Source organism: Sparus aurata, chromosome 15 (genome assembly GCF_900880675.1).
Source record: "Sparus aurata chromosome 15, fSpaAur1.1, whole genome shotgun sequence".
NCBI classification, from domain to species: Eukaryota; Metazoa; Chordata; class Actinopteri; order Spariformes; family Sparidae; genus Sparus; species Sparus aurata.
In genome coordinates this window covers 15,766,676-15,787,800 of record NC_044201.1, presented here as the reverse complement: position 1 = coordinate 15,787,800, position 21,125 = coordinate 15,766,676, and the positions used below count along the sequence as shown (strand labels likewise).

At 40.8% G+C, this 21,125-nt stretch overlaps 3 protein-coding genes across 3 annotated transcripts; 2 read left to right on the top strand and 1 right to left on the bottom strand.

The window, feature by feature from the left end:
* Positions 1-2,847: 2,847 nt before the first annotated feature.
* dnajc12 (DnaJ (Hsp40) homolog, subfamily C, member 12) lies at positions 2,848-9,310 on the bottom strand. The gene is made up of 5 exons (XM_030442182.1): positions 8,919-9,310; positions 8,027-8,105; positions 7,541-7,680; positions 7,314-7,458; positions 2,848-3,618 (listed from the first exon to the last, which is right to left on the bottom strand). The coding sequence occupies exons 1-5, from the start codon at positions 8,994-8,996 to the stop codon at positions 3,536-3,538; spliced, it is 525 nt and encodes a 174-aa protein (XP_030298042.1). The 5' UTR covers positions 8,997-9,310; the 3' UTR covers positions 2,848-3,535.
* A 435-nt stretch (positions 9,311-9,745) lies between these two features.
* sirt1 (sirtuin 1) lies at positions 9,746-15,777 on the top strand. Its single transcript, XM_030442181.1, is given in 10 exon segments — positions 9,746-9,931; positions 9,933-10,153; positions 10,639-10,761; positions 10,902-11,137; positions 11,243-11,395; positions 11,727-11,874; positions 11,967-12,046; positions 13,258-13,444; positions 13,561-14,088; positions 14,278-15,777. Coding segments are annotated over 10 exon segments (2,094 nt in total). The 5' UTR covers positions 9,746-9,803; the 3' UTR covers positions 14,568-15,777.
* Positions 15,778-16,186: 409 nt separating this feature from the next.
* cacul1 (CDK2 associated cullin domain 1) lies at positions 16,187-21,107 on the top strand. The gene is made up of 8 exons (XM_030442066.1): positions 16,187-16,775; positions 16,933-17,059; positions 17,158-17,260; positions 17,351-17,446; positions 17,571-17,673; positions 17,912-18,001; positions 18,225-18,363; positions 18,444-21,107. The coding sequence occupies exons 1-8, from the start codon at positions 16,454-16,456 to the stop codon at positions 18,481-18,483; spliced, it is 1,020 nt and encodes a 339-aa protein (XP_030297926.1). The 5' UTR covers positions 16,187-16,453; the 3' UTR covers positions 18,484-21,107.
* Positions 21,108-21,125: the final 18 nt, after the last annotated feature.

Genomic DNA, 21,125 nt, shown 5'->3' with positions numbered 1-21,125 from the left:
GGAGCAGGCCAAAGCCCCCGTGCCGCTCAGTAGTGGGATCGCGCCTGTGAATAGACACTGTAGTGCAGCCTGAGTAATACAGCGGGACTCAGCCTTTTTACACTCTTTGTACTCTTCAACTAATTGCTGTCACAACAACAATTTGTTTACATGCTACAACAGCTTCGTTGCTGCTTCTTTATTGTCTTTTTACAATGAAAAAAACCTTCACAAAGTACTTCAGTTTGTCTGTTTGTCCTGCAGCGCCTCCACCTGGAGGAGATGAGCAGTTACACCAACCACTGCACAGAATGTAGTGGAAATACTTGAGGAATTATAATCAGATATACAGACACTTAACACTGTCTTTATGTGTGTTTTTAAGCTTCATCTGAGGTTTGTGTTATCGTTGGTGTGTGTGTGTGTATGTGTGTACCTTCAGGCTGTAAAGGTGTTAATGCAGATGAACCTGAAGATGTTTCAGAGTTGGACAACTGATGGTGCAGGTGTGTCACAGAGCAGTTGTTGTTGGCTTCATTAATCGTTGGATGTCATTAATATGTCTAATAGATCAGTAGTAAGAACACTCCAGTTCACACCCTCTTTCCCGTAGAGTACCTAATAGCAGGGGACAATTGCATCACATTTTACCTGAGAAACAGCAGTTGAATCAGCAGAAGTCATATGATTGTATCTGCAATAGTAAAAGTACTAAACAAAATATAGACTTGGTCAAAAAATGTACTTTCTTACCTCAGAATCATTATTTTCTCTTTGTGGAATCTGCATAGACCTGTTTCCAGCCTTTACAACAACCATGTGAGAACACACTGACATTATCATGTGACTCCTATCTTATCCCTGATTGGTGGAAATGGTGGCGTTACAACTCTCCCCATTTTACAACCCTAGCTGGTCTCTCTTACGTGACAAAACTATTGATCTTTATTGAAACAAGACTTGCAATTACATTATCTGTGAGGAGCTTTAGGAGAAGTGTAGGCCAACAGACATGGATCATCCTCCAACACTACACCGGCAGCTTTTTTTCGTCGCCACATACCACCTGAGCGTCCCACCTGATGACGTCACCTTTCTAAACCTCAAACCCTCTATGAATGAGGAGAACTCTCGCCGGGCGTTGTGGCGCGCGCCTGTAATCCAAGTCACTGGGAGGCTGAGGCTGGTGGATCTTTTGAGCTCAGGAGTTCTGAGCTGCAATGGACTATGCCGATCGGGTGTCCGCACTAAGTTCGGTATCGATATGGTGCTCCTGAGGGAGCTCGGGACCACCAGGTCGGCTAAGGAGGGGTGCAACGGCCCAGGTCGGAAACGGAGCAGGCCAAAGCCCCCGTGCCGCTCAGTAGTGGGATCGCGCCTGTGAATAGACACTGTAGTGCAGCCTGAGTAATACAGCGGGACTCAGCCTTTTTACACTCTTTGTACCTTTTAACTAACTGCTGTCACAACAACAATGTGTTTACATGATACATACAATATATTCTGTATTGTCTTTTCCCCTCCAAGTATTTTCACTCCATTCTGTGATGTGGTTGGTGTCACTGCTCCTCTCCTCCAGGTGGAGGCGCTGCAGGACAAACAAACTAAAGTGTTTTGTGTGAGCTTATACATTGGAAATAAGACAATAAAGAAGCAGCGATGACGCTGGTGTAACATGTAAACACACTGTTGTTGTGACAGCAGTTAGTTGAAGAGTACAGAGAGTGTAAAAAGGCTGAGTCCCGCTGTATTACTCAGGCTGCACTACAGTGTCTATTCACAGGCGCGATCCCACTACTGAGCGGCACGGGGGCTTTGGCCTGCTCCGTTTCCGACCTGGGCCGTTGCACCCCTCCTTAGACGACCTGGTGGTCCCGAGCTCCCTCAGGAGCACCATATCGATACCGAACTTAGTGCGGACACCCGATCGGCATAGTCCACTGCAGCTCAGAACTCCTGAGCTCAAACGATCCGCCAGCCTCAGCCTCCCAGTGACTTGGATTACAGGCGCGCGCCACCACGCCCGGCGAGAAACTGAGTTTCTCATCGGCTATTTAACTTGTGCAAACCTGACGTCATCAAAAACCACAGTGGCATCTAGTGACGGATGATCGTCTCTGCAGTCCACATAGCACTATTGCAGTTGTCTGAAGTCCATCCACTGGTTCAGTTGAATGCGTCAATGTACTGTTTGTTTTTCCAAGGCTGAGGACAAAACAGTCTCAGCTGAATCGGACCTTTGAGTGAAGGGCCCCTGAGATAAGATCATTAATTAAATATGATTTGTTAAAATAATATTATAAAATACGCACCTGTTGATCTTAAGGTGTGCAGAAGCTATTCTTGATTAGATATAAAGAAATCAGAACAACAAGGGGTAAGAATCAAGCATCCATAATGAGCTTTCTTACTACACTTACTTAAAGGAGCACTATGTGTCTGTGTGCATATGTTTTTTGAGAGTTAAGTCCCTGACATGAACTAAGGTGAGTTTAAATGGAAGTTTCGTCATCTTCTTCACTTTCATCTTCTTTTTCCTACATTTGAATGTTTGAGCTTCCCTATGTAGAATGATGTTTGTACTTACTAAGTGAAAAGTTTTGCTGCACTCATTGAAAATTCAGTGATTTTTTTTGACATCACAAATCATTTAGAAGAAAATCCGGTTCCAATATTAACTTGCAGAAGTGTAATATAGGCACTCCAGTGCACATATACACTGAGAATGGAGTTTACAGTGAAGAAGCAAACATCTGTTGTCCAGCAATTCAAATTATATTTAATGGATGGTATATTTAAACCAGATTTTACTCCAATTAAAAGACACTGACATTGAATGCATTAAATAATACACATAGGCAAAAGAAGTTACACAACATGTTTCAGTTTTATTTTTCCAACATTATGATTATGACGGCAACACAAAAAGATACATTACATCATAAAAGATATAAGGCATGCTCATGCCTCCATTGTGTGGTGAGATCAATAACAAAATAAATGAATTACATAACCACTATGCAACTGTCTGATTCACAACGTTTTTCACAGCAACAGACACATTTAGAGATTTCCTGTTTATGCAAGAAGTGTAGAGGATGGACAGCCAGACCGTATTCACAAGTAGAGCTGCAACTAGCGACTGTTTTCATTATCGATTAATGTGACAATTATCATCTCACTGATGATTGATTGTTTACTTTATTGTGAAAAAATGCTTGGCACAATTCCCCAGGGGCCAAAGTGACAAATTCAAATAGCTTCTTTTGTCTAACCAACACTCCAAAGCCCAAAGACTCTTCATTTACTGTCATAAATGATGCAAGAAGCAGCAAATCCTCATATTTTAGAAGCTGGAACCAGCAAATGTTTGACATTTTTGTTGTCAAAATAGTTGGCAGTTAATTTTCTTTCGATTGTGTTATCGATTATTCGACTCTTTGTTGCAGCTCTCTTCCCAATAATTGACAGCACAGTTGACATGGTCCCAACGTAACATGGACAACAAGACGACAGTGAACACAAACATTTGAACACAATCAAACAGTTTAATTACTTATATTTCATAATTTCTAAACCTCTGCAGCAGGGTAGATGGCGAGTCAGCAGCAAAACGGAAACGTCGATGGCAGTAATCACCTGAGAAATGATGATGAAGAGTCTGTTAATTTCATAGGATTTACGACTGTGTAAACAATGGTGCTAGAATATAACTAACAAGATAGAGACAGCTCAGACCTGCTGATGTATCACAGTAAGTTATGTTAAATGATCATAACTACCATTTTGTATATAACACATACATTTTTATTTTTCCATAAAGAAGATATGTATTCTGCCAATGTTGGAAGAACAACAATAATATCTCAAATCATAAAATATGATTCATAAAAACTGATTTATATCACAAAATGTTCACAGTTTCCGCCCGTTTAGAGCGCCATTGAACAGCATTTTAATAAAAGACTTATTCAATCATTACATAATTCCTAGTCATACAGATTTTGTACGCATGGACAACATTATATTGCATTTTGTGGGTGAATCTGCTTTACCTATCCCAAGAGAGGAATGGTAAAAGAAGCAGCGGGGGTTTGCTGGTTATATGAAGAGTAGCAGGTGAACTCCTGATACTGTGGAAATTCAGTATTGTGCAATTCGAGTTTTTACACATCGTTTCTGCTCAGTGTTTCAGTAACCCTCACCCACAATCCCTCACCCTGGCCATGCATGAACCCAGCTGACTTAAACCGAAAAGCAGAAGAGTGGACTCGAGTCACTTTTTGGATGACTTGCAATTTGAATTGAAAGACTCAGCTTGGACTTGAAAGTTAAAGACTTGTGTCTTGACTTGACTTGACTTGGGGGCATGAAGACTCAAACGACTTGTCTGTGTTAATTTCATGTTTTCAGTTTATATATAAAATGTCTGTGTAACGTTACCCAGTTTTCAACTGTGCATTGTTAAAACAGCATCATCATGATTGGACGAAGAGTGAATGCACACACATGTGCAGCTTTAGAGTCTGATATTCTCCAAACAGGCACAGACACGCCGGGGTACATGTAACAAAGTCTGATGTTATAGTCTAGCTCTCAGTATTTTAAGTAAAGTATTAAGCCTGTGACGGTATTTCCGAACATTTTCTCTTTTTTTGTGTCTTTTTTTTGACCCTCTTAATACCATGGGTATACACCAGGCAGTAGCATGTATTAGTCATTCAGAGGGAAACTGCTCCAGAAGAGAGCTTGATAACCCCACCCTTCCTGTTCTCAAACAAAGCAAGGAGTTCTGCAATCGCAAATAAACACAAGTAATTTAAGAGACTGTTGATTCAACTTAAGTCGTATAAGGTATAACAATGTAATTATCAGGATCATAATCAATAAGGAGATCATTCATTATTTTTGAAAAACAAAAAAACAAACAAACTGACTGTGTGGATGACGTGAATCTGTTCATGAAATCATTGAAAAAGAGTCATTTAACAAACTTTACTGATGGGATTTGTGAACAAACTGGATGCCTGCATGAATAAACAAACATAAACAAAGTTTTTCTTGCCTTCATTCCAGAGTATCATACAGAGCTAATGGGGAACATGTGAAAGTAAATGACAGTACAACTACAGCAGCTTTTCTCCTGAAACGGCACAAAGTTCAGTGTTCATGCTGAGAACAGAGCAGATTTGTCTCTCTGGCCCTGTCCTTTCAACTTTCCTTTTTCCCTTGTTGCTTATGCCAACCAAGATTTTCTTTGTGCACAGTAAATAAACATAATCCATTACGCAGACTTAAAAAATTTTTTGTAGGATTGAGTGTGAAGAAGTTTAGTTGAGTCCCCACACACACGACACAATAGATATTGAGTAGTCATGGACTTAAGTTGATTTTCATGAAGATGCAACTTCAGAATGAGGCTGTCATGCTTGGTCCAGCGTTCAGCACTGTCACCTTACAACAAGACCATCCTGGGTTGTTAAGTTTGAATCCAGACTTGAATTACACTGGCTGACATGAAATCATGAAATGAATATATAATTCATCACATTTGATTACAAGTAGTTCAATGTTGTTTCATCACAATTTCAAGAAGTTAGAGGAGTTATAACATCAAATCTCATGTGCCTAAATAGTATTTAAAACCCGAGAGCTTATGTGAAATATATTTGGAGAGTGGAAACTCTTCTCTGACATCTTTCCCTTCATTAAAAACTGACACTGTGTGATATTACCTATAGTCAAACGTCTCTTACTGGTGTTTGTCTGAAGGTGCCAAATGCTCAGTTTTCCTTGGGTGAATATCAAAGCAGGTCAACAACTGATGTGAGAACTGATGCACAACACAAGAGGGCACCTTCCTCCTCCTAACCAGTGATGAACCAGAGATGTAGTGGACGTTAAAGCTCCTCAACTTACTCTGCCTCCATGATTTAGTTAAGAATGTGTTTTGAGGCAGAGAAGATAAGATTTATAACAAAAGGACACAGTGCAATTTAACATGAGAAATGGTGTGAAACTACTGTAAGTCACTGTAAATTGATCTTTAAAAAAGTGAAGACATTTCTTTTAGACTATGCCACTAAAAGATTCATTTCGTGCCGTCCGTGGTTGTTTGTTTGTCTTGGCTGGACTCTGCTTGTGCTTCCAGTTGTGAAAGTCCAACTTCACTGTCTCGTTCTGGGGTGGTTTTAATGTTGACGTTTTTATGTGAATAAGTGAGTTCTGCAATTTCAAATAAACAGAATTCATTTAAGAGACAGGGGATTCATTTCTGTGTTGTAATTGTAAAGCTTATTTTGACTTCATGTTTGTTGCAGGGAGCTGATTGATGTGGCATTACTTCACTGCACAGAGCTCACCTGTCAGTCTAACAGTATGGGCGGTGCTTTGGCAACATCTCATTTGTTGTTCTGTCAGTGTTTGAGTTTCTTGATGTGGCGCTCCTTCCTGCGTCTGTTTAGCCTTGGCAGTATGGTGGCTATCACTGCTCGTGATGATTTGTTTATCTGTACGGACCTTTGTCTGCATGAAAATGTAAACTTCTCTGTGCCTTTAAATATTTTTATTGATGTATTCTGTATGTTGTTGATCTTTTCCATTACACCGGTCTGAAGAGAGGAAGCAGCAGACCTTAATTTATCATAGATATTGTGTTCTCACCCCTTTGTACATTTGTAAAGAGATTTTATTGCTTTATCATCGACAATGAATTTGGTTGGCACAAGAAATGTACAAATGAGGTGAAGTGAATGGATGTTTGGATCATAAATAAATATGTAACATACAGGGTACATATGCACGGAACATAAAAGATTTGTTTTTGTTCAATTCTCGATCCTCAGAGCACATGCAATTTCAAAATGCTTAATGTCTTGTTTTCAGTGTTTTTCTGTGCTCCTGTAAAGCACTTTGAATTGCCCTGTGTCTGACTGGTGCTATATAAATTAAAAACCTTACTATCAGAGCATTAAGTAACCGTCCTGTGCAAAACACAACACTTCAAAGAAATGGGGAGGTTGGCAAGCAGCCCTTTTTAATATCAGCACCACAAGTGTTAATTTTTTAATACTCAATGACACTACTGTCACGTTTTTTCCTCAAATCGCCCAGAGTCGTCCTCTGAGTATCATGTTCCTGCTGTGAATCCTCAACTACAACCATAAGGGTGCCAGATGTGCTTGCAAGAGAGAGGATTTCTATGCTCTTGTTGGCTGCTTTCATTTAGTCAACTATTTTATTAAATTTCTGTTTCAGTCGCTGTGTTTTGTACTTCAGAAGAAGAAAGTCTCAGTACTTTCCATTACTTTGACAACATTGTGAAATTCGCTTACTTGAGGATGGCATGGCATCATGTGAAGGGATCCCTGGTGATTCCTTCGCAGTATGAGGGTCCTCTGTTTGGGAAGTGGCAGGGATTTCTGCTTTTGAGGCCTCCAACATCGGTTCCTTCTTATTTCTCACGGCCCAGTGCATTGACTGCAAACAGATGACCAGATACATCACCAGGCTTTCTAGGTGATACACATAACATCAACACCAGAGTAAAGAAAATACATACGGTTTTAACCGAGTCACTCAAGGCTTGCCAGTCATGAAATGGAATAGTAACACCACTTCTTTTCCAAAGGTCATAGTTTTTTCTTTTGGTTTCATTGCATAAAACCTCTTTGGCTTCTTGCAACTTTTGGAAATCTGCCACTGCCAGAGAGAAAGAAAAGATCAGGATCTAAGATGGAACACAAAATTAGGAGATTTAAATACCCTCTACTTTGCATACACTTGTCAGCAGCTCTCCATTAACATAATACATAATTTGCTTTGAAGTCAAAACATCAGAAAGAGGAATTAATCATGTGTGGGATGATCATGAACACTTACATTTTGAAACATACATCACTCAAAGGTCATACATTTTTATTTTTTTAAAACTTGGGTTCAGGCTGATTTCAAATCACACTTCTGGCTAAAATATTTCATAAAATATTACTCTTGAGCATCCCTTCAAAGGATTCACATGTGTCACATTAATAGCCCACATATCTACCTGCTCCTGGGTTGTCTAGGTGTTTGTCCGGGTGACATGTCAAGGCTCGGATCTTGTATTCGCTGAGAATCTGCTCGGTCTGCAAGGTAAAAGTTTAAATGAACATAGTGTGTTTTTGCAAACCCAAATGTTGATTTAATTCAAGAATAAGTCACTTTATTTTGTTTTGAAGGGATGTTCCTTGCTGTGTTAAAACACGGTCAAATTTGCACACACTTGTGAGGGACTATGAGGCCACAGAAAAAATCAATATCATACTTGCAAGGTATTCTATGTATTTAGGGATTTTATGAGTGAGTAGTTCCCATGTCTGTGTTTTTGGTGAGCTCACCCAGATAAATCCCATTCAGTTATGTTGATATGGCAATAAAGTATTGCATCTTGAATATATAAGAGAAATATCCACAGTGATTTTCTGAGCTGGCCTATGTTATGCTGAGTTGTAAATGATCAGTTTATTTTGAGGCCTCCAAATACATCCCCATCCCACATATTGCTGTCGTTCAGACTATGGAGTGTTAATAATATGAATAGACTATCATGTTATAATACGTATCATTATACGTGTGGACGTGTTGAGGAAGGGATTATTGAAGACAAATGCTGCAGCAACCATCAGTCGCTGGATGACGCACGTATAGGTCCTCTGACATCTTTTGCTGAAGCATCAACAGGTCTCTGTTGGTTCAGACTAACCTCTGGAGCAAAGTCCATGAATCTGATGGCTGAACAACTGACAGTTTGCTGGTCGTCTGCATACATACACCATTTTATGTGACTTTCTACTTCGGAACTCCTAAACCAGAGCGTTTTGGTTTGTAGATGTAGACAACCATGAGGCTATCACCCAGCAAATAGGCTGATCCTTACAGACGCACAGACCACAACTTACCGACGACAGTTCATCACATCCTAATAGACCGTAGTAATCCTCCAAGTCCTCTGGTTTGCAGTTCAAAACAGCATCCATGAAATCTGATTTGTGTGTAACGTTAGTTTCTGGTTGCGGAGCAGCTTCTGCTATCCTGGATCACAGCTGTGGTTCAAGAGTCGCTGATGGGGTCCACCTCGCTGCTGCTGCTGCTGTGGGTCACTCACTCACTATATCCTCAAAGCTGAACTTTTTTTAAAATGATTTGGTCAGCTAGCTTTGCGTCAATAATTGATTAACTGCGAACTGGTTAAAGTAATCAAGGGAGATCTCTCCTGACTGACTCGTGGGGAAAAGTCAGCGCTCCCTTTCACTGTATGACGCATGCTGCATTCAAGTGCCGAACTAAAACTCACACTCGGCTCGAAATTTCCAGCATTCACGGGGTACCAGGCAAAGGCGGAGGTTATTAGAACACATGATACATTAGTCTGACATAAAAAAAAATGATGTCTTTGATGACAAGGTTGTGTGGCATATGTGGCTAAATTAATGTAATACATTTGCAAGAGGCATGCAATTAAGGCTTTCATTAAAATTGCAACGTCTTCGTGTATTTTAAACGTTATAAAAGGGATGTATTCACAAAGCTCACATGCTGTTATCAAAAAGTTTTCCGTGTGCGTTTGATGCATAATTGTTTGCAGTTATTCATGAGCGCTCACCTTTGCCAAAATTAATCCGACAGCGTTTGAAGGCAGCAATATTTTGTTATGGTTTTATGTGATAGACGTTAGAAGGGGGCGTTCTCGTCCTGACTACTGGTGGAGAACGAGTCACGTGCTCTATGCAAATGAGCCAGCTGTCCGAGAGGAAGGATCTGCTCAGCGGCTCTGCGGGCTGAAGATGGCGGACGGAGAGAGCAGTCTCGGAACGGCCTTCTCAGGCGCCTCCGAAATGGAAGAACCAGCCGCAAAAAGGTCGAAAATCAGTCCGTTGACTAACTACGGATTCAAAGTCGCCAAAGCGGACCAGTTATCAGGCCTCCCGGGGGCCCACTGAGAGCTGGGAGGCGGCGGTGGATTGTGCGCAGCCAGCGGAGAAGGAAGCGAAGCCGGTGATGGCGGTAGAGCAGGCCCCAGCGGCAGCGCTAGGCGGAGACAACAATGGACTGGGAATGCTGGTCTCCGAGTCGCACAAACCAGTAGTGAAACTAGACGACGGCGCTGTGCTCGGGACAACCGAGGAGGGTGCTGGTATGTAAAGAGGCGGACATTTAACAAAACTTCATGTATTTACTCGACTTTGTGGAAGGAGTGGGAACTGCTTGTTTTACCAAGTTAACCGGCGAGTTTGAAACAGACGAGAAGTTAATTGACGCTAGCTAATGTTAAACACAGGAAAGGTGTGGGGGTGTCGAGAGGTGTGTTGCTTTCACTTTTCTGAAGTTAGCGCTCAGAGTTAAAGAGGAAACTGTTTGTGACATCTGTTGTTAGGTGTTCACGATGTAACACAAAGCTAACTTATTTCCTCAAGGCGCTGAACTTTAATAGCAACTTAGCATTTGTTAGCCAGTTTACCTCTTTGACCCGCTTACGTTCGCTTAATTAGGTTGACTTGAACGCTATCTCACTGACCTTGCTGCCGTGCATATTGGCTGTGACAGTTCTCAGTCGTCATTCGAGATAAACGCCACTTATCTCCAGTTTTATTAATTACTTTTATAAACGTCTCTGCTCAGATTTTCTTGGACATGACGATCTCCCCTCAAATGGTCTGGCTGTCACCCCGGACCACATCACCGAGGAAGATGACAGATCCTCCCATGCAAGCTCCAGCGACTGGACTCCTCAACCGCAAATAGGTACCTCCATGAATTTCAGCAGCATTTGGCTTAAACCTTGCCTGCTGCAGCTGTTAACAATCTCTTTCGTTTGAAGGAAAGTGTGAAGCGTTAACATTTTACCATACAAGTCATGCTGAGATGTTGATATTCTTGGACAGGTTCCTACAGTTTCATCCAGCAGCACATCAGAGAGACCGATCCGAGGACCATTCTGAGGGATCTGCTGCCGGAGACTGTGCTCCCACCGGATTTAGATGATATGACTTTGTGGCAGATCATCATCAACATCTCAGAACCTCCAAAAAGAAAGAAGCGGAAGGATATCAACACCTTAGAAGATGTTGTCAGGCTACTCCAGGAGAGCAAAAGGATCCTTGTGCTGACTGGTGCTGGGGTATGCATGTACTTTGGTATTATGCAGTTGTATGACTTGAATTACCATTAAATGAACACATTCTGTTGTCCAAATGTTTGAATGCTTTTTCTTTTTTTCCTGTAGGTGTCCGTTTCATGTGGAATACCAGACTTTCGATCCAGAGATGGGATTTATGCACGACTTGCTGTGGACTTTCCTGACCTTCCAGACCCCCAAGCAATGTTTGACATTGATTACTTTAGACGAGACCCAAGACCCTTTTTCAAGTTTGCCAAGGTTTGTTCATTGTGTCCACTTGATTTTCTGCAAATCAGTGTTGACGACAATACATAAAATATGGTTTGATCACCCCAAACTCAGATCCTGGTGTATGATGTGATAATAAACTTTATGTATATAATGCATTCAAAACTAAACATGCTCATGTAAATATTAACTTGGTGTTGAAAGGTCCAGTTTGTGTTGCTTATCCAGCTTTTAAAGTTAACAAGGTTTTAAAAGTTTTCCAGATGAATGGTAAAGACAAGCCATTACAGGGGTGACATGCATGAATATATCAAGGTTTGGTTTTAGTCCACAAGTTCTGATTATCTCTTTGTTGTTACAGGAGATCTACCCTGGTCAGTTCCAGCCCTCACCCTGTCACCGATTCATATCTATGCTGGATAAGCAGGGGAAGCTGCTGCGCAATTACACACAAAACATTGATACATTAGAACAAGTGGCGGGAGTTGAGCGGATTATCCAGTGTCATGGTAAGTGATGAAGCTAAAAGATGGTTCTTGGTGATTTTTTTCTTAAATAGTTAATACCACGACACAACATCATTAATAACTTTTTATTTCAGGTTCGTTTGCAACTGCATCCTGTCTCATCTGTAAACACAAAGTGGATTGTGAGGCTATAAGGGAAGACATCTTTAACCAGGTATGTATTCATGACAAACTGATCCAAGATTACACATTTACCAGCACTAATGGATCCTGCAATTTTATTGAAGTGTTTCCCATAACTCCTGTTTTTTTGTTTTGAATCCAAATTATGATAAAATAAAATAATTTAAACACATAGGAGTAAAAAGTGTAATGGAGTGCAAGTATAAAGTAGTGAAAGATGTAAATACACAAGTAAAGGATGAGTGCGTTAAAATTGTACTGAAGAACAGTACTCGGGCAAATTGCATATGCAATTACTTTCCATCACTGCCTATTATACACACTTTTGTGTATATTAAGCAACACCTGCAGCAATGTCAATGATGATGAACAACAAACTGTGTTTTTCTAATGGTTACACTATTCAGAGTTTCATGGTTACAGCGTGAATATACTCCTCACCAATCCTGTGCATCTCATACTTTGTGTCAGCATTTGTTCCAAAGCTTGAGCAGTAAAGGGACATGAGAATGAAACACAAGATTGTCTTGACGCTCCTCACAGCAGACATTTTGTAATTTTAAACACAGATGAAACAATAACCATCATTAATTGCTAATTTGCATTGCATAATTCGCTAGAAGGGAACAATTGTCACGAAAAATGTATTTTACTCATGAACTATGAAAAAAAACAAAGTGCAATGCTCTGATAACACAAGGCTGTCATGATTAGGCTGCGAAAAGATATGCAAAGTTCAAGATGGACAGACCTTTATCAGGAGAAAATATGAGAAATGATGGTCAGCAAGCGGTTTTGGTGTTTTGTTTATCCATACTAGCAGCAGAAGACTTCTGAAATCTTCTGCATTCAACACCAAAATGATTTGCTAAACTAGATACCACTCGGGTAATGTGTATTGATTTATTGTCTTTCTTAGTTTATTTTTTGTAATTTGTCATGAACATGTTGAAAGTGTGATTTTTTTATTTTTATTTTTTATATATATATATCTTCAGCACAAACTATCACTGTAGTGATACTCCCAGACAGAGTAATCATTATGAAACATGCCTTTTATATACAACTTTCCCATAACATTTTGTTATCCACCATCCATCCATGTACAATAAATCAGGATGGTGCAGCTGCCTACTTTGTAATAACAGCACTAACCATTGTCTTCAGTTATTATATACATGCTGCCCCCATATTAAGATGACATTTTTGTGAAAATGCTAATAACATAAATTTGTCCTGCAGGTTGTCCCTCGATGCTCACGGTGTCCAGGTGATATTCCCCTGGCAATCATGAAACCTGACATCGTATTCTTTGGAGAGAATCTTCCAGAAATGTTCCACAGAGCCATGAAGCAGGACAAAGATGAGGTGGACCTCTTGATTGTCATTGGCTCTTCACTTAAAGTCCGACCAGTTGCCCTTATCCCAAGTATGTTTTTAAAAAATTTTTTTTTATTGTGATAGCCATGCAATAACCAGTATGTTTCTATTGTTCTTGCAGTAAATCCAAACAATACTTACCTGTTTTCTCTTCCTCTCATCCAGACTCCATTCCTCATGAAGTGCCTCAGATCCTGATCAATAGGGAGCAGCTGCCTCACCTCAACTTTGATGTTGAGCTACTTGGGGACTGTGATGTCATTGTCAACGAGCTCTGTCATCGGTTGGGTGCAGACTTTGAGCAGCTCTGCTACAACACTGTAAGACTCAATGAAATCACAGAAAAACCCCCTCGGTTACCAGAACAGCCACCAAGCGAGGCCTTGTCTGCGTCCAGCGATGCAGCTCAGGAGGAGCAGAAGCAACACAGCACAGACTCAGTAACAAAGCCTTCAGAGGAGACAGAAAGTCCGAATGTCACAGAGACTGCTGGTAATAATGTAACACCTCCAGGGCCTTGTCCAAACGCTCAGAGTCCCAGGGAAGAGACGGCTGAATCGTCAGAGTTATCTGCAGAAGATGCACCAAAAGAGGATGCCGCTGATGTAAAGAGCCAAACCTCCAACCTTGAGTTTCGTAGACGATGCTGGATGAGTCGAATCAGCAGAAGTCCAATCAGCAAACGTCTTGAGAGTAAGCTTTAGACCACGGTAGAGAGAACAGCACTCTTTACTACAGTACACTTAACAAATTCATTTTGATTTATTAGATGGTGGGACATGGGTGTGTTAACACACGTGCTAATCCATTCATCCCATTAATTAAAGATTTTCTCCAGATTTTGATTTCAGCACAGTAAATTGTTTGTATTTGTTCCCGCAGCAGGCCAGTACCTGTTTCAAGCACCAAATCACTATATCTTCCACGGTGCAGAGGTTTACTCTGACTCTGAAGATGAGACTTCGAGCTCTTGTGGGAGTGACAGTGACGAGTCTGAATGCAGCGCAGATGGGGTGGAAGAAGACAGCGAGCCAGAAGAAGCTGGCGCACTAGCAGCTGATGGCGAGACATGCCTCAGAGACACAATAAAAGACACTTCAGCCAATGAGGGCACATCAATTGTGCAGACAGACAGTACTTCTGAACAGACTCAGAGCACCACACACCTTTAAATGTAAAGTACCCAGTCGACAAAGCACTAATTGTCTTTTTTATATATATATATGTTTCGTATATTTTTGACTCATCAACCTTATTATTTTTCATAAAGTTGAAATTGCGTGACAACTTTGTGTGAATATGCAGCAAGTTTCTTTTTTTTTTTTGTTCTGTGCCCAGTTTGGTCACATGCATTGTGTCTGAAACCTCATACTGTATACTACTTACTAAATAGAATGCAGTAGTTTTTTGTTTTTAAATTTCTTTCCATGTGCTCATCTCATTTTGCATTCACATTTTCAGAAATGTAGCTGATGCTTTCATCCATTGCGACGTACCACGAATGCAACACTAGATTAAGCTTTAATTCCTAAATTATAATGATTACAAGCAAAGACATCAGTTGTCTCAGTTCATCTTGTGATGTCAGTTGTGGTCTCATGATGTGTTTAGAGTTGGTTCATGTTGCCGTTGGGAAACATGTAAATATGTAAGCCTACTGCCTGCTAAATAGTGGGTACTATGAGTTTCAGACACATACATAAATCTTCAAATGGTTTACTTGAATGCATTGTCTAACCTGCAATATATAACGTTTAGCTCTACCCTTTCATGAGGGTCAATGCTAGAAATAAGGAACAGTACTCTTTAATTTTAGACCAAAGAACACTTGATCAACACGCTCCTATGTTGTCTTCAAAAGCTTTGTATGTTTAACCTGTCATTTAAATCTTGAAAAAATATATAACTATTGACAAGGTGTTTCCTCTGACATGTGGCAGCTACTTTTTACGGTCAAGCCTCTTATTTTTATACTCTGATATAAGAAATACTCATCTAAGTCTAGAAGATAATTTTTCTCTGTGCAAAGTTCTAGTAAATTGTAAGATTAAGTCGTATACAGATATTCAATGCGTTCACATCGAAAAATGGCACTTTTTTCATCATTTACAACAGCTTTTGATGCCCATGTCACTTTTCATAATGTTACAACAGTTTCTATAATTATACAGAGAAGTCTGCTGCCTGCCTGTAAAGATGTGTTTGAATATTGACATATTTGAGCCAGTGTGATTGATGGCAAATGTCTACTCCAACATAATTCACATACTCTTTCCAGGGTAGTGTTTTGTTTACGTTTGGAGGAAAAACTATTTTTTCTTTTTTTACATCATTATAGGTATCTCTTCTGGGGTTCTAAGTAAAAACAAAAAAGAATGAAAACTGACCGGTCATTTCTGTTATTTTATGCATAGTCCAGACAGGTTCTAACCAGACAGGTTCTAACCAAACAGCCTCGACGTGATGATGCAGACGTGAGTACTGCGCCCCCTGTACTGAGCTCACGCTGGACTTCCAGGGAGTTTGTGACATTACTGAGTCGGTTTCCGCAAGAGACGACGAGTAGACGTTTACATTACAGTGTTAAATTCTGAGAAGGGTTCTTACAACAGCAACAGAGTAAAATAAAGGTGGTATGAGAGGATTAAACGTGATTAGATTGTCGAAAAAAGTCTGGGAGACTATCGCTCGGCGTGCCTTGTTTGCGCATGCGCAGTGCGGTATATTAAGTTTCCCTCTTTACATCAAGCTAATAAATTCACGTTCGGTTCGTTAACATTTATTCTTTAAAACATTATCTACACGGGCAGGTTGGTTGATGTTTTCATAGATTTCGACAGGGAATTTTCTCCCTTAAGTCAAAAGTCTTCGGAACTACATTTCCCAGCTTTCTCTCGGCCGTCCGTCGATACGACCTGTCGTAAAAATCAGTCAACAACAGCAAAACCGAGATGGACACAACCAAAGACGCCCGACAGTTTCTGTCTTTATCCTTATTTGTTGTCTAAAATGTTCGTGTAGGGACGCCACGCCTCGGCACACTGCACCGGTGGTAAACATGGAGGCCATGGAAGATGATAGTTTGAACCTTAAAGACGACCATAACCACAACTATTGTGCGAGCGGTAGCAGCAAAGTCCGCACGTATCTCAGTAGCCAGCTGTCGGATGCAACGTCGGTCCCGCAGCCCGTCTCTCTGCCGGTGCCGGGAGAAGAACCGGGATCACGACGAGGGAAAGTATGGTCCGGTGGAGCGGCAGGGTCAAAGTTCATGGACTCGGATTCTGGCAGCGATAGCAGCGAAGTCAGCGAGACCGACTGCACGGCACCGCCGGCCGCAGTCGAGGGAAAATTCACCCTCGATTCTACTTCCAAGTTCCGTAAGTTGACTGAATACAGGCAGTGTGACAGCAGGGCCTGACATCCTGTATTCTCTGAGCAGCTCGGCCTGCTGCCACATTACCAATGTGTGAAGACTGGTGCTGTTGGTCCAACAGAGCGTTTCACAGCTGACTATCTCTCCTCTTTTTCTCTCAGTTCTGAATGCAATGGCTGTAGAGGACTACCGGAACAATCACTGGCCAAACCTAGAGAAGGCAATCGATCGTCTGCTGATTCAGAATACGACAGACCACATCTCTGTTTCTTATGCACAGATATACAGGTGAGACAGAACACACAGCCGGGCTGTCCCATGTAAGTCACTGGTAATCTTTGTTGACCTGACATGCTGGGTTTTCTCCTTTGTTTTCCCCCACCTAGTTATGTCTACAAGTGTGTTTGTCAGCAGCACTCTGAGCTGCTCTACAATGACTTGACATTAAAAATAACAAACCACCTGCAACAAGTCTCCACCCATCTACAAGTAAGCACATCTAAATCCAAAGGGATGATTATATGCATCACGTGCAGAAAGCATAAAAACTGAGCGACACTTGTGTTATTTTTTTTGCAGGCCAGCCCACCTGAGAGCTTCATAGAGACCTTCAACGTCGCGCTGACACAATACACAGCCTCTCTTCAATGCATAGTTCCTGTATTTATGTACTTGGTAGGCTACTTTCTCTCAAGCTTTTTTGTGGCTTAAGTGGCTTTTATTACACATTCTGTGCAGTCAAGCGTGGCCTCTTACCAGGGTCTCAGTCCTATTCATTTTACGTTTTGAATGTTTGCAGAACAAGTTCTACATCGAGTCAAAGCTGAACAGAGACCTCAGAGAGGATCTGATGAAGCTGTTTGCTGATCACGTCGCAGAAAAACATGTGAACACACTGATGCGTGAGTACTTAATTTGAAGCACTACTTGCTGTAGTTATATTTAAGATGTATTTTGTAACTTTGAATTGGTAACAAAAGTTGTCACCTACATCTCGTTAAAATGGTTATTTCTTTGCCCAAATCCAGTGCAGATTTTTTGTCTCCCATCCTGGAACGCACCTACAGAAGACTTTGTTTCTTTCTAACACAGTTGACCTCTAAAATATGTGTTTTTGTTGATTTATTTTCTCTTGCTCAGCTCTTCTCATCAAAGCTCATTCCATGCCGTTTCAAGTGCAGCCATCTACAATGGCCAGTGTGGTTAAAGGCCTCTACAGTCTCCGACCAGGTGAGATGTGTTGCCAGAAAGCTCTTGTATGTACAACTGTTCAAATGTCTTTTAGGTGTATCTCTGCCGTAAGCTTATGAAACCTTTTTGCGCCCACTTCAGCAAAAGAAACGGATATGTTAGTTTAGCAACATTCAGAATGGGACACTTTAAATCGTGAAATCCCTGTTCAGAATAAGTGGCACTACATGTTTCATAGGTCTTTGGTTTCCTCTTTTTTCAGATTGGGCCCAGTTAGCCCCGGCTCTCTTCTCTGGGTTTATTCCCCAAATCAACCCTCCTACTGTGGAATCTCTGCTGCCTGACTATGCCGCTCATGACCAGAAGTTGCAGATGGAGCTCTCCATGAACGGATTTCCACGGTCAGTTTTCTGAGGCTTTGCAATGCTTTGCACCGCACTTAACTTGAAATCACTGATGTGGCGTGTTTTTGTTTTTCCAGTGGTGACCAGTCTCGCAAACGGGCCAGCGATGACTCCTGACTTCTGACTTCAGACCTGTTGCAGAACTGTTACAGTGCCTCCCGCATCTTTATCACATGTTGGCTCACTGCACTAGGTACAATGTGGACAATGTGTCAGTTTCATCTCCCACGACTCAAGGTCACAAAACACTGTGAACAACAAGGAGAGCTTGATGTTGGGCAGAAGCTTAATCTCACTGCACTTAAAAAAAGCACACAGACTTCCATGATGGTGCTTTCCTCAGTGGTTATGATGCACACAGCTTCAGTATTTGCGTGTGCTGAGATGGTTTTTCCTCACGCTCTCCTCATTTGAAGAGTGCCTTCATGGTGGCTGTTCTGATCGGATATCTTAACAAGGGATAGGCTGATGATGGGTCTTTCATTCCTAACCTTTAACATGGAAGTGTCTTTTTTGATAGACTGGGCTAATCAAGACTTTCTATTGCTGCTATTAATACTGTCCATGTGATATTACTACGAATCCCTCAGTTTCACCCACTGTGTCTGTAACCCAGCGGCTTCACTCAAAACAAGAGTGTGGAAACAAATGAGAACAAGGGGAGCTAAGTCATTGACCTCAACTCTGATTCCCTTCATGTTGCCTTTACTGTGTTGGTAAACCGGATTGTATTTTCCTGTTGCGCCAAAGAGGATTTGCAGTATTTGGTTTTTATTTTCCTCTGGACATTGTCAGTGTTGTATGCTGTCTGAGTCACTGAGCCATTTAATTTTTTTATACTAACAAGTTTTGAACTTCGGTTGACCTGTTTATTTGTTCCGCTCAAGTCAAATCCTAACTTTTAAATATATTGCTAGTCTGTTGTGGCCTTGTGTGTGAGGTTGCCATGTGGGACATTACACTGTTACTGGCAGAAAGTTGAGACAACCACACAATGGTATTTGACAGTTTCTTATGTTACTTCAGATTGTTTGACAACTTACTTAAATCATCCCTTAACTGTAAATATATCCAACACGATGCTTCATTGTTTTTCCGAAGCAAATGATATGCAATTGTTTGACCAGAGTCGGGCATAATTAAAGGGACAGTTCGCCATCAAGTCAAAAATATATATTTTCCTCTTTCCTGTAGTGCTGGTTATCTATCTAGATTGTTGTGGTGTGACTTGCAAAGTTTTAGAGATATCGTCTGTAGAGATGTCTGCCTTCTCTGGAATGTAATGGAACTAGATAGACTTGTGGTGCTCAAAGTGCCAAAAAACACTGTAAAGAAAAACTTGAAACAGCAATGTCTCTTTCCAGAATTCTCGACCTGCTTGCCCAAGATAATCCACAGACTTTGTAATGAACAGTTTTTATACAGCTACTCAAAGACGAGTGGCTAGTTAACTAAGCCAGCTACCATTACAGCCCAGCCGAGGGGGGATGCTATTAATGTTTACATCCTTAGCTGTAAAGAGCCTCAAATCCATGAGTAGATGTACCATGTTCATGTATCTGTTCCCAGCACTAATAAACTCACGGCAGCACTGGTGTTGGCATTTACACCGACATTTTTAAAAAAAGGACGGCCACTACATGTAGAGTGCTGTAATAATTTAATGATAATTGTATTAAGGATTTCCTACTACTGCAGCTTCACATTAAAAGCATTAAACTAAACTTTAATTACCAAATAGACTAGTTACAGGAAATGCATTATGCTCAGTGAGTTCAGCGTTTTCTACTATCATTCATCAAAAATGCATCTGCAGAGCAGAACAACCATCATTTTCAGTATTTGTTGACAGAGGATTAGTTTGAATTATGTCTGGGAGTCATTTTAAAGAGTTGGTCGAGTAATTAAGAGCTGTTGGATGAAGTGCTGCAGGCGACAGGATGCACACCTCCAACTTCTCAGTGAGGTAACCAACTCCTTTTCCTTCATTAACAGTGAACAAAGTCAACAAATTATCAGTTTCAATGTAATTGGTGTTTGTCGTAACATCATACAAGATTGCTAACACGACTACCACGGTAGGCCAAACGTGCATGCTTCCTTTCTGCACAGTGTTATAATTGCCAGACAACCTTAACCAAATATAATGTTGATGAAGAAATGGCACCACAGTTAAGAGGAAAATTATGTATTTTTGATTTGGGGGTGAGCTGTCCCTTTGAGCTTTAAAGGTTCCTAACATGTATAGCCTGTTCATGATGTAGGTGTTTTCTTTGAGTAGTGGTCAGTTTGACCAGCTTTTGTCACAGATGCATTTTTGTTAAATGATTCACTTGAGTAGAAGTATTTGATACAAGGTCTTACACTGTTTTAAGTGTAAATAGATAGGCTTGGTTTTCCTTTCTGTCTGTGGGTTCTGGAAGTGGTTCTCATCATCTTTCAAGTAGACTAATTTCATTAATAATAGGACCCAGAGGATTTTGGTTTTCACTATTCAAGATTTAAAATTTTAGTTGGTCAGTATAAACTTAATAATAAAGTCACTGCAGATGCCAAACGCCAGATGTACCCTGTTCATTTGCTGAGATCATATCACTTTTTTCTCTTAACACACTGCAAAAAATGTCCCTGTTAAAACAACTGAACAACTGTGAATAAAACTCTTCTTGGCTGAATTGCTGTTTCTGAAATGTTGCAAGGAAACGTTTTTCTTTCACAATCCAATAAAATCCTTAAAACCAGCCACAAGCCACTAACAG